At 53.3% G+C, this 13136-nt stretch overlaps 2 protein-coding genes across 2 annotated transcripts; one reads left to right on the forward strand and one right to left on the reverse strand.

Annotated features, from left to right (window-relative positions):
* Window positions 1–24: 24 nt before the first annotated feature.
* Window positions 25–10980, forward strand: BO97DRAFT_398901 (glutamine synthetase; the record flags this gene model as incomplete). The annotated part of the gene is made up of 7 exons (XM_025694211.1): window positions 25–1728; window positions 1790–2422; window positions 7780–7794; window positions 9085–9117; window positions 9210–9302; window positions 9543–10047; window positions 10103–10980. 7 exons carry the CDS (start codon window positions 25–27, stop codon window positions 10540–10542), a joined length of 3423 nt encoding a protein of 1140 aa, XP_025547291.1. The 3' UTR covers window positions 10543–10980.
* A 61-nt stretch (window positions 10981–11041) lies between these two features.
* On the reverse strand, window positions 11042–13109 carry BO97DRAFT_377322 (putative MFS transporter; the record flags this gene model as incomplete). The annotated part of the gene is made up of 4 exons (XM_025693053.1): window positions 11042–11826; window positions 11897–12488; window positions 12549–12860; window positions 12943–13109. The coding sequence occupies 4 exons, from the start codon at window positions 13107–13109 to the stop codon at window positions 11221–11223; spliced, it is 1677 nt and encodes a 558-aa protein (XP_025547292.1). The 3' UTR covers window positions 11042–11220.
* Window positions 13110–13136: the final 27 nt, after the last annotated feature.

The raw sequence follows: 13136 nt of genomic DNA on the forward strand, positions 1-13136 counted from the left end.
GAACCTTAGCAACGGGAGCCCGTCATGGCGACGCCATCATCCAAGCCGAACCCCGGAGCAACACCGACCTACCTGACTTCGTCGCCTCGTCCTGCCGGAGCGCATCCGGCCCGGCCCATTGCGCACAAGTCGCCAGCGGGGAGAACACCTTCAATCTCCGGACCGGGCGGACATATCCAGCCTCCGGCCACCACCAACAGTAGCAGCAACAACCCCACCTCGGCGCACCACTATGCCACCCCTCTCGCAGCGACCACGGGCGCCGACGACCCCGTCACCTTGAGCTCGCCGTCGGCGCTGCTCGCGCTCGGCGGCTACAGCGGGATCAGTCCGTCGCCGGCAGGAAACGACGGCCTGGTGGGCGCGGGGATGAACGACAACGATATCCAAGCGCTGGGCATGCAGGGGCTGAAACTCGGTGGTGGCGGCGGCGGTGCCCGCGACAATGACGAGGAGCGGAAGAGGCATATTGAGGATGTGGTGCAGCTGCTGCGGACGCGCATCGCGGGTCGCGGGGTCTGCCGCGAGGGCATCGAGCGGTTGGGCCAGCTCGAAGGCTTCGAATCGATCTGGCAGGAGGACAGTCTCAGTATCGCGGGGAACTTTGTGGACCTGGAAATTGAGTTCCATCGCGGCCATAACGTGGTCAAGGATGTGAGCTTGACTTATGTGACGCCTGAATCGACGGATGGTGGGGAGCGGCGCGAGGAGGCCACGGCCGTGCTGAAGCGAGACCTGATACAGTCGCCCGAGGACGGGGAGCGCGGCTCGTGGAAGCCCTTGACGGGGTTTCATGAGAATCTGCAGTGGCTGGCTCGTCATGATAGGCTCAGTCAGGAGGTTAACTGTTTCGAGGCGATTGAGGGCCTGTATGAAAGCTTGAAGCGGGTATGGGATGCGGAGTGGGATCGCCGCAAGTTTCTGGGGGTCTACGATCATCTTTGCAGTGGCTGGGTTGGTCGGCCGTGTCTGCATAAGGGGGGTCGCGTGGGGCTCAGTCTTGACTACTGGGTGCAGCAGGCTCGGGTACTTGATGCGAAACAGGCGAGACAGAAGCAGGTTTCTGCAGACGAGATGGCAGTCGATCAGCCAGCGGAACAGGAAGAGGCTGGACGGAAGGGCAAGTGGAGTGTTGTGATTGAGTGCGAGGAAGGCTATCCATCGCTTCGTGTGTCGAAAGATTGGGTTGCGTCGGAGGTTCTGACATCAATCAACAGTGGCGGTGATGGGCCATCCTCGAGTGAGTCGGTAGGTTCTCAAGAAGTGGTGGTCAATTGGGCTGAACCTCCTGAAACCTCGATCTCAGCCACGCAAGGCGACTCGGATGCCATGGCGCTCGACTCGGGCATGCTTGGCTCATCTGCGCCCAACCGCCGCTTTGTGGCTAGGATGGAACCCCCTCTGGACCTGCCCATCCTGGCAGCGTCAGATATCTATCGCCATCTCGGCATGCAGATGCCCCAGGAGTTCAAGATGGTAACCTATGACGGGTTGCTGGCTCCTGGCTGGTCACCTTTGTCGGCAGCCGGTGCAATGGGACTGGGGCCGGAAGAAGCCTCCCAGCTTGGTCGCAGAAGCCGCAGGATGTCGCTCCAGACTATTGACAAGGATGGTAACCCTTGTACGAAGCAGCATTGCTACACGTTCCAACCGTTTGAATCTGTTGCAGGCCGGACTATGAGAGACTTCCCCTTCTCACACCCAAGACAGCTTGCAGACATACTTCCGGTAAGGACACTGTCATTCAACCTTCTGATTACATGTAGTATACTGATGCGTTCATCCTTAGATCCTTCGACAGTACGCATTCTTGGCGAACCTGATCCGTAGCATTTTTACCACCACATCTAAACCTGACAACGACAAACTCCACGCCCAAGAAGATTTGTCCAGAGGACTTTTCAACCCCTCGAATTTCAACAGATCACAGATGTCACGGAAAGGCGACATCATCATTCTCAGCAATGACGATCCTAACGAGAAGAAGTTGAACTCTTTGCTCGGGGGCTTGGGGCGAGGGGGTGCTCATACCGCGGGCAAGGGGAAGGGTCCTACGGACGGAAGCTCTGACGAAGACTCGACCACCGAAGATGACGTCAAAATAGACGTGACACTGCGCACGCAGCTTGGCCAAGCCCCGGTCATCATGCTCCTGTTCACTGTGGACCACTCCGACGGAGAATCAGTACGAGATCAGGAGCTCCATGCGCTGAGTAAAGTCTCAGTCAGTCTCGAAGTTGGACTCAACGGGCGCGTTGCCATCATTGATATGACTGGCCTGCTTGATGATGAAAACGACAAGGCGGACAAGGCGGACACTCAAGCAGCCGACAGTTCTGGTAACGAGCTACTAGAACTGCAAAAGACCATCGCGCGGGTGTTGGAGGTTTCGCAAGACCTGGGGATTCTGGTAGAGTGGGTTGTACGATGGGCCCGGCAACGCAAGAGCCGCTGATAGCTTATTCTCTCCAAGACCGGGGTAAGTCCAGCATGCGCTGCACCATGGTGGGGAGAGTCGCCTTCCAGATAGTGACCTGTCGATTGGCAATCGGACAAGGCGGTGACGTAATGAGGATAGCTCCGCCTTACTGGTCCTATCTCTCGTTCTGTCTGTGCATGGGGGAAGGCTTGAACAAGCTTTGTACGCCATTTTGGAAGCAGACCTCTCCCCCGTTCCACTCGAGTCTAATCCTAATGCAGTATCTGCATGGAGCGTACGGGGATCATGGGTCATCAGATCGCAAATTGGCGTCAGCGTCTCTGATCTGCATTGAACTGGGCCTAGCCGGATATGGATCGGCTACTGATTCATGCTCCAAGACACTACACCCCGGGATTCATGTGAGCTCACAGAGCTGCGTCATGTCATGTGCTATCATCGGATCGTGCAGCGTGGGGAGGAAAGGGGGGAATGGTTCCCTCGGCCCTCGAGAACCTCGATCAGCCGAGGGACAAGGGAAGGGATACTATACGAGGCTTTGGAACCAGACAATAGATACGATCGATCATATGTTTTTGCAAAATAGCCGTCAGCCCTCCCGGACAGTCATGATTTATGGGCAAATTTCTACTGTACCTTGCAGGAGGACCCATAAATAGGTAGGGTAGTCTAGCTCGGTTCTTACTTGGATACTTTCTCCCATACTAATAATACCCGACCCCAGAGATTCTGCCCATAGTTATGTCCGGAGGACCTCGAATGAAGCATCGCAGTAGAAGAAAGAAAGAAATAGAGAAGAACGGCAGTACCCGAGCACACACCCTCACTCAAGCTTCACAACAAGAGGATGGGGAGAGGGGAAAACGGTTTTTGAGCCCATCATCCCTTGGAAGAACGGACGCATCTCTCAAATGCAAGACCCAACCAAACAACAGAAAAGCGCGCAGCCTGGCATGCCAATTTCCACACCCAAAACCACACCCAGAGATCGAGCCAAAGTTCCGAAAGTAAAGTATGAGGGATTAATTCTTATCGCCATCGCCATATTCCCGGGACCCAACAAAACAACATGAAGGGGAAGAAGTAAGGGGAGAGAGACCCTCGGTAGGCTCGCTAGGTAACTAAGTTTTGATAGTTGTCAATCTGGTTCGTGTTTTAATTCCCGCGCGCACAGACTCGCTTGAACGTTGAACGATGAAGCAAAAAAACGTAATAGCGAGCTGTCAGCGCCTCTTATCCTTCCTGCTGCATATATTCTGTAATTGCGTTAAGAAGAATGCGGCGTGGGGATATATGCTATGAAGTAATTTGACTTTTTGGACGCTGGCTGCATTATTGATGTCGATTTGTACTGTAAGTAGTTTGTTCGCGGGATCGAATCGGATCATCTGCGCGAATTACTCTCCTTGTCTTCTGTCTATCTATCTATCTGTCTGTCTCCTTGTAGATCTTGGAGCTGAGATGAGGTACTTACTTACTCCTGTAGTGTACAGTAAGTAGTTAGCTAGTGCCTGCCTGCCTAACTATGGAGCTGCGCTGGTATGTCGGGCTGCGAGGTTCGGAGCTATTTACTTGCTTAGTTACTTATAGTGCTTACTTACATACCTGGTGAACTCTTTCTTGCACAGTATTTTCAATTTGAAGAATACGTACTTACTAGTAGCAGTACACTAGGGTTCTTTTGAGTGGTGCAGTGGGTTGTTTCTGGTGTCTTTTGTTTCAGGTTTGCTTTACTTGCTTTACTTGGCTTTTGGTTCTTGGTTTGGACGGTGATGTTCATCGGCTCTTTTTTCTCTTTCCTTTTGCGCTGCTTTGATCGGGTTGGGCGACTTGGAGGTAGCTTGTTTGAGACTTCTTTCCTCAGGAATTGATAATTGTGAAAGAGTTGATATTGAGATGGATAGTATACAGGCGTGGTGCTTCGAGGTGCGGTGCATACTGTAGTTCGCGGGGGATATGAGTCAGACACCCACAGTACCTACTCCGTAGTTAGACTCGGTTGGAAAAAAACCGAGACGCGGCAGATAACTGCAAATTTGGATCAACTGTATAACACAGAAACATAGAACCGGATAAAAGTGGGGAGGTATGGCTTGGTCTAATCAGCTACTTATCAGTTTGAGTCGGAGCTGTCATTTCGGTAGTATGTAAATTGCTTCTTGTTGCGGTCAATGTGAGGTTTTTTTTTTCTCTCGGAGTATGCAGGTCAGTCGGGCAGTTTAGTTTCGCCATGGAGATTGTGGCTGGGAATGGGGATATTGTAACTATATTACATCGATAGTCTGGTGAGTTGACGCGATATCTGAGTTGATACAGTAGACTAGAAGGGTCGGCTGCATTTGAGTTCAAATGAAGTATAATAACCGAATGAAAATTCTAGAGTCATTCTAAGTGTTCCATCGCAGTGTATCGCACAGTGTGACAGTGCAGAGGGCAATAGGCAATAGACTTCTCAACATGCAGTGCAGTCCCTCAGCTTACTACTCTCTATTATGCATGTCATTCCACCGACTCGACCACCGCCAGCCATCTAGAACCTCAACCGACCGACCGGGCTTCGTTAGTCTTGAAGATGATTCTACCCAACCAACCTTCTTCACTCACCCACTCGCTTCCCATTGTCCTCGTATGATGGGATATGGACTTTTGCAATTACCGCGAATCCAGCCAACTAACTACGCAAGACTAAAATACTGAATCCTTGTGGCTCAGTGAAGTTGAAAAAGTCTTGGATGCGTCAGGTGTTCTTCTTGCCCCCTTTGGCATCTCCACTTCGTCAGTCCTGTTTAGGCCTTAGTTCGTAGTCCTTACCCGACCGCCGGCCCGGCCATCAAACAATCTGCCCTTGACCCAACTTTCGTTGTACCCGCCACACTTGCTCGATTTTCTTCAGCCGAATTCGAACGCATTCCCCTTTTCCCTGAGATCAAAATGCGCGCGATTCTGTAACTACCACATCGCCGTTAATGTGAACTGTCTGCCCTGCTGTCTGCCATGGCTGGCATCGGCCCGAGACCAGTCAGCACCGTTTGTCATAACCGGGGGCGGCGGGCCAATCGGCAGTGGGCGATAAGGGCAGACACGCAGCGGAGATGGTGATTGATCAGGAGGCGGGGATCTACACCTGGTCCCATGGATGTTTCGACCCTCCGATAAGCTGATTGTGCTTTGTTGCTTGGCCGGTGAGGGATTAATTCCCCCCCATTTCCCCATTATGCTGCAACTGGACGCGTGAAAGGGCGCAGTCCGTTCTTTCTCCAAGGCTCCAAGGACTCCCGACTCCACTGCAATTGACGCCATGGTTCGATAATCCGGCTGCGAAATCGTGCCTGACCTGGCAGACTGACCACTTGGACGGTCTTGGACCAAGGACAATCAGCTGAAATGGGAATGTTGAATAATAATGGAACAAAGATGGTGTAACGATTCTAACGACGGCTAAGCCGCAGGCGGGCGGCTAGACACTTAGACAGAGCAAGCGCCTGCGCCACAATCAGGAGTTGAAACCAGCTTCTATTCCTGGCCTTGACCGCCTCCGCAGTCCGCTTAGAATACGGGAGCCTGGTTGTTTATAGAAACAGTGTCTCTGACTGAGGCTGCGTGGAATTAAGCTATGATGCTCTGGAATGAACTTCCATGACATCGGAGGGACCAGGTAAACGAGCCTGTATCCGGGTGGAGGCCTGAAGAGTCAAGGCCTTGACGACATCCACAGGGCTGATCGGGGAGGGTTGCCAGCAGGAATTCCTGAATCTCCCGGCTTAGCCCTGCTGCGGCTGCCATTTGTCACAGAAGACCCGGGGAAGGAAGTCATAGTTAATGATGACGCTGGTGAGCGGGAGCCCCCTTCGATCGGACACTAAGAGACATGATGAGGGTCGCCACACCAGTGACCACAAGCAGAGAGAAGCGAAAGTCTGGGGGATAGACAGGGATGGTTGGATAAGGGCTTTCCTCCGGAACCCCTTCACCTACTACTTCCTCCGTACACTCTGCCCGTTCACCCGTCCATTCTTCCTTTTCCCCTTTGACTTTTCCCAGTCTACCAGCGGTGCGAGGAACCCTTTCCCCCTTTTGCGCAATCTCTCACCAAGGCGGTGGCACTCGGTTGATTGGTCGTATTAGTCACCAACCCAGAAATAACTGGCGTTAACATGGAAACATGGCCGGTCTCGGGGGTGACGACCGTGATGGTGACGCTTCTTCGAGAATGGTTTTGCCACGCCCCACCGGACGTAAAACTGGGTTGCCCGTGTGGTATTGAGATTACCGGCTGTTTGTACAGGGAATGCATTCCCTGGGGTAAAGCTGTCAACGAGGATATCCGAATCTCTGCCTTTCCCCAAATTCCAACTCACTGCATCCGACCTGCGCGCACTGCTTCCCGACACGCTACATGGACAAGTCGAGCATTGACGCGACACGGTCTAATTCCATCCATGCGCGATTAAAATGAGAAACTCTCTTCCTTGTCCTAAATCAATCGGCAGGCGCGCCAGGATCCACCCACGCGACTCATGGCGGGGTTTCGAGGGGCAGTCATTGATAAGACCTCTCCTCAATTTAGATAACCGCAGGTACAGGCGGACCAGTACGTATCGGGGTATCTTTTGCGGCGGTAATATCCTGGTATAGAATCCTGCGATATCAAAATCGCAGCCTCGGTTTCCTCCTGTGGTATATTGGGGGAAAGCACGATTGCACATGATGTCGCTGTCATCGATGTCATCCATGAGGGCGGTCATGAAGCTGCCTTCTGCCAATAGAAACCCGAGTTAATGCGATTAGGCGCAGGCCATGTCCGAACTATTCGGGCCCTGCAGCTGATATGCATTGGGACTGACGGCCGGTTGACATTGATAATAGGTTTTAGCAACCTTTTCGTGTCGCTATCGCTCAACCATCAAGGATAGGAGGGCCAGCAAAGAGAAGGCAGATGAGGGATCAGATTATATCACAACCTTAATGAAGGAGATGGAGGGAAGGGAAGGAATGACGGTCAGCCGACAGGGAAGAGGGTGTGGTCTGCCAATTATCAGTCTCCTGAATTTTAGTACTGTACGTCCGTTCATTGTTTTCTTGATAGGAACAGATGGACCCGGGTCTGACCTCAGATCACCGTCGCGTGGGGGGCCCAGCATCAAAGATGATCCATCTGGGGAAGCCCAACCGCATCCGGTCTGGGAGGAATGAGGGTATGGTGACTGCTGCCCTGACCTGGGTTATCGCACCAGGCTTTGCCTATCGGAAAACAGGCAGATGAGATTAGTGATTCTGGAGATAGTGGGCAGTGGACACTACAGTAGGTCGCAGAGCAGAGTGGATGAAGCTAGATTAAGCTGATGTGGCCGGCAGTCTATAGTTGGTGCATCGAGGTTACCCGTTCGGGTAATATCCGTGCTGGACTTGGCTATCTAAAGTATGAGAAAAGACCGTTTATACCATCCACCCCGTTCACTGAGGAAATCAGTTGAGACTACAGTCGCAATTGCCTCCCCCTGAACTAGTTGTTTCTGATTCCAAAAATACCACGCAGCCAAGGATGGAGGGATAGGACTACGACTGCCAGCGTGAATAATAAGTGCTAAGGAGACTCGATATCGGAAACAGCGAGTGGTCGAGAAGAGCCCATTGATAGAGGGAATGCGGGCGCAGCGATGGTGGCGTCTCGGAGCCCTGGTCAACCCTGCAGCCTTGGTTGCATTGTTGCATTTGTATGGGAGAACTGTGTTCCATCGCTGACACCTGTAGAGGTCAAATTCGTAGAGTGAAGACAGGAAGAATAAAGCATGGGGAAGTGTTATCATGAAAGAAAAGCACTGGAGACAGACAATGATGGACTTCATGGAAGCGCATTGCATTGCATCCAATGTGCCGGGTGCAGTAAGTACTCAGTAGCAAGTAAAGAGAGATGGGCGGTAACGACGATAACGGATGGAGCGATTAATTACCAGCACCCGAGACCGTGCCCAACCGGAACAGTAATTTTCACTTTCAGTTCAGGTTTTATTTTGGATCTCTTTTTTTATTCCTTGGGTGGGACTGGGTCTTTTTTTTGCCCCCGTCGAAAAGAGAGAGAGAGAGAGAGAGAGTCTTTGCCGGTCAAGCCCCAGGCCCGACCGACCACCGAATTTCAATGAATCAGAATCAATAATGAAATGATTAAATCGTGGCAGAAAAAAAAAAAAAAGAAAAAGCAAAAGACGCACCCGCCGCCTTTCCCTCTTTCCTAAAACTCGATCTCTTAAATTTAAAGGATATCCTCCCCCCACCCAAATCCATCCCGCTTGTACTTGCTTTCTCCATTCTCATCCCATCATTTCATCTCCTCTCCGCCATACTTTTATCTCTCTCTCCCTCCCTCTCTCTCTCTATTTCAGAGCTACGTTTGATCCTTCCGCCGCTCTCGCTTTATCACACTACATCAATCTTTGATTGTCTTGTTGTGTCTTCGACTGTGACTGAATAAGTTCAAGTCCACTAGCTTCGCATCTGCAAGCTTGATCGCTCCAAACCATCTTTCTGTTTCTATCTTTCACACACATATATTCACAATGGTACGCATTCCTCCAGTCGCCTGACGCTGTCTTCATTCGATGCAGAGACCAGAACTGTGCGCTGACTCATACCTCCTTCACCTGCAGGCTGAATCAACCACCATCTCCAACACGGAGAATGTGCGTTTTTCTCATTGACACCTTGCAAGATCTTTCTTGAACCGCATGGCGGTTTTAAGGAAATCTCATACTGACTGATGCGCTGGCAACAGCTCATGAAGTACATGTCCCTCGACCAGCGGGGTAACATTCAGGCCGAATACATCTGGGTTGACGCCACCGGTGGCTGCCGTTCCAAGACCAGGGTATGTTTGGGTGTTCTTGTTGCTGCCCCCTCCCCTTATGCCAGGCGGGTTGCAGCGTGGGCTGGAATGCAATGCGAACAGGACGACGGATGGGGTGGTCGTTATCTTGAATGATTGACGATTGCCTGGTCTCCCGATAAGCCCTGCGCACGGGGATCCGATCCTGCACGCGCCGTCTGCAATCCACCTGCATAACATCACGTGACACTGGGAATCCATGACTAACCATCCTACCCGCAGACCCTGTCCAAGACCGTCAAATCCGCTGACGAACTCCCCGAATGGAACTTCGACGGCTCTTCCACCGGCCAGGCTCCTGGTGACAACTCCGATGTCTACCTCCGCCCCGTTGCTATCTACCCCGACCCCTTCCGTCTCGGTGACAACATCCTCGTCCTTTGCGAGACCTGGGACTCCGATGGTACCCCCAACAAGTTCAACCACCGCCACGAGGCTGCCCGTCTGATGGAGGCCAACTCCAAGGAGGAGTTCTGGTTCGGTCTGGAACAAGAATACACCCTCCTTGGTAACGATGGCTGGCCCTACGGATGGCCCAAGGGCGGTTTCCCCGGTGCCCAGGGTCCCTACTACTGCGGTGTCGGAACCGGCAAGGTCTACTGCCGTGACATTGTTGAGGCTCACTACCGTGCTTGCTTGTACGCTGGTATCAAGATCTCCGGTATCAACGCCGAGGTCATGCCCTCGCAATGGGAGTACCAGGTTGGCCCTTGCCACGGTATTGAGAGTGAGTCCCCCGATTAACCGAATCCTGTGATCGAGGAGTACTAATCTGTTTCTAGTGGGTGACGAGCTCTGGATGTCCCGTTTCCTCCTCCACCGCGTCGCTGAAGAGTTCGGCGTCAGAATCTCTTTCGAGCCCAAGCCCATCAAGGGTGAATGGAACGGCGCTGGTCTCCACACCAACGTCTCTACCGCTTCCACTCGTGCTGACGGTGGCATGAAGGCCATCGAGTCCTACATGAAGAAGCTGGAGGCCCGCCACGTTGAGCACATTGCCGTCTACGGTGAGGGTAACGAGGAGCGTCTGACCGGCCGTCACGAGACCGGTAACATCGACAAGTTCAGCTACGGTGTCGCTGACCGTGGTGGCTCCATCCGTATCCCCCGCCAGGTCGCCAAGGACGGCAAGGGTTACTTCGAGGACCGCCGTCCCGCCAGTAACGCCTGCCCCTACCAAATTACCGGCATCATCGTGGAGACTCTTTGCGGTGGCATCTAAGTGCGTTAGCACCTTACTCAAAATGTGAACAACATTTCTTCTTAGCGCTCGTATACCCTCCGGCGTCGACAAGGAGTCAGATTGCAACGCGGCCTGGTCATGTGAGAGCAACTATAGAATTTCGCTTTTCTTCTTTTCTCTCTTCATGATGGTACCTCGGGGTCTTTTTACATCCTCTCTCGTGCCAGCGCCTGTCGTGCATTCGTTGTCCTGGTTGCTGGTCTTGCATTTATTCTTTTCTTACCTTGGGTTATGTGTTACGTATGGCATAGAGGACTGAATCTCGGAGGAGAATCCGACAGTCTTTTGAAATTGAAACTGGGGATGAACTGGAAGGATCAAATAGCTTTAAAGGCCGGTTAGCACGGTCAGTATTATAGTGTTCGAATAATCAATCGTTGAGAATACATCCTCGGGATGTTGACATATCAAGCAAGCATTTTGGTCTGCAATTGCACTTGTAGAAAGTATGGAAGTCGAAGTATGGCAGTTGAAATATATCGAGTTCAAGCACATAAGACTAGAAATTAGATACAATGATATAGAAAGTTTACACTTGTCATGGCGTGGTCAGCCGTATAGACTGTCTGACTCACTTGTGCAACACCAGTAGGGGTCGGGGTCCCGTTAAGCTTCTCCTCCACATCTAGATAGGTAGGTAGCCTGGAGAGAACCAGATCAGCCCCTCTTCTTGAACGCCTTAAACAAACCGGCCCCCAACCCATCCAACCCCCGCTGCCTCGCCTCCCGCCGCGCAGCCCCATCCACCACGACAGTCTCCTCCCCGTCCCCCTTCCGTTGCTGTCCACCGTTCTTCTTCATCTTCCCATCCACAACCCGCAACAAAACCTCCATCGTAACCGCAGCAAGGATACTCGCACACAGAATCCCAACCATCACAAGATTACTCTTCCGATACTTCGCCCGGCCCGTCGCCTGATAATCGCTCTTCCACCCGGAATACAGCGCATACGTGGTCATGATACTACCTAAATTGCCCAATCCGGAGACGACGGCGGACGCGGCGGCGACGCCGACCTCACCGTGGCGCGGTTGGAAAATCTCCGTTGTCCAGGTCATGGTGATGGGGACCGTGGGGCCCAGTCCGAAGCCCACGATTAGGAGGCCGCCGTAGCGCGGCCAGGGGTTTGTGGTTGTTCCCGCGTAGGTTGTTAGTAGGAGGCCTAGGATCTGGAGGAGGACGGGCACGGAGAAGAAGAGGGAGCGGTGGCGGTGGAAGCGGTCGCTTATGGGTGTTATTAGGAGGATGGCGATCAGGTCCATCTGTTTGGGAGGGTTAGTGAGTGGTTAGTGAGGGCATGGATTGGGGTTAGATGAAGGGAGGACAACGTACGATCCAGATCGGAGCTGTCAGGAGACTTAGGTCGATTCCGTTCAACGATGGGTTGATGCTTTGGATGATGACTGTGGCGTAGCTCTGCGTGCCGATGCCGACGCCCACCACGCCGAAGTACATGATCAGCAATGGCCAGAGCCGCCAGTCCAGGAACACATTCAATAAATCCCGCCACGTCCATTGGGCGCGGTGGTACACGCGCTTCAGGTCGCGGTAGTGGATCTCGGCGTCGCGGCCGCTCAGGGCTGGCGGGCTGCGCGGGAGCCACCAGAGGTATTTCTGCTTCTTGGGCTGCGCGCCGGGCGCCAGAGGCCGGTCCGGGAGCCACCAGAGCAGCAGCACGCCGACCACGGTCGTGATCACCCCGTACACGAGGAACATCCACTGGAAGCCCACCAGGCCGCGCTCGCCGTCCATCTTCTGGAACCCGGCGGAGACCAGACCGACCACTGCCGCGGAGACCTGGGCGGCTGTGTAGTATTGGCCGATGCGTTTGCCCGTGCGGGAGGGAGGGTAGAAGAGCGTGAGGTAGTATGTCATGCCGGGCCACATGCCTGCGATGACGATACCGAGGAGTAAACGGAGGAGGCTGTGGTGGATTAGTGGCTGGCAAGATAAGATACCCACCCCATCAATTGGATGAACATACTATAGACTCCAAGCGGCTTTCATAGCCGCCATGCAGCTCCCGATGATTCCCACGCTGATGACAATGCGACTCATCCAGACATGCGGACTCAGGCGGGTCATAATCAAGTTCGAGGGCAGATCGAAGATCACATAGCAGACGTAGAACAGCGCCAGAGCGGTGGAGATCTGGTGCGGCGTCATATTCAGCGCCGAGCCCAGATCATGACCCGAGCTCGCGTTCATCGTCTGCGCGAGACCGACATTGGAGCGCACCGCGGCACAGAGGAAGTAAAGCACCCAGAAGGCGGGGATGATGCGGAAGTCTAGCTTTCTGCAAGGGACACACCAATAAATTTAGCCATTGCAGTCTGCAGGGTGGTTAAGCAAACAAACTGACTAACTGGTCCACTAACCTATAGATGCGCTCGATCTCGGCAATGTCGGCCTCGGACTCGGGCTCACTGCCCGTTTCCGGGTCGTGCTCGCCGTCACGGCTGTCGAGCGATCGCTCGTGAACGCTTTCTGTGTTCGGTTGTTTGGAAACCCCCTGGGGATGGGGTTTCGGCTCTTCCAGGGACATCTTGGCGGAGCGACCAGGCGGGGGGGG

Source organism: Aspergillus homomorphus (assembly GCF_003184865.1).
Source record: "Aspergillus homomorphus CBS 101889 unplaced genomic scaffold BO97scaffold_53, whole genome shotgun sequence".
NCBI lineage: Eukaryota > Fungi > Ascomycota > Eurotiomycetes > Eurotiales > Aspergillaceae > Aspergillus > Aspergillus homomorphus.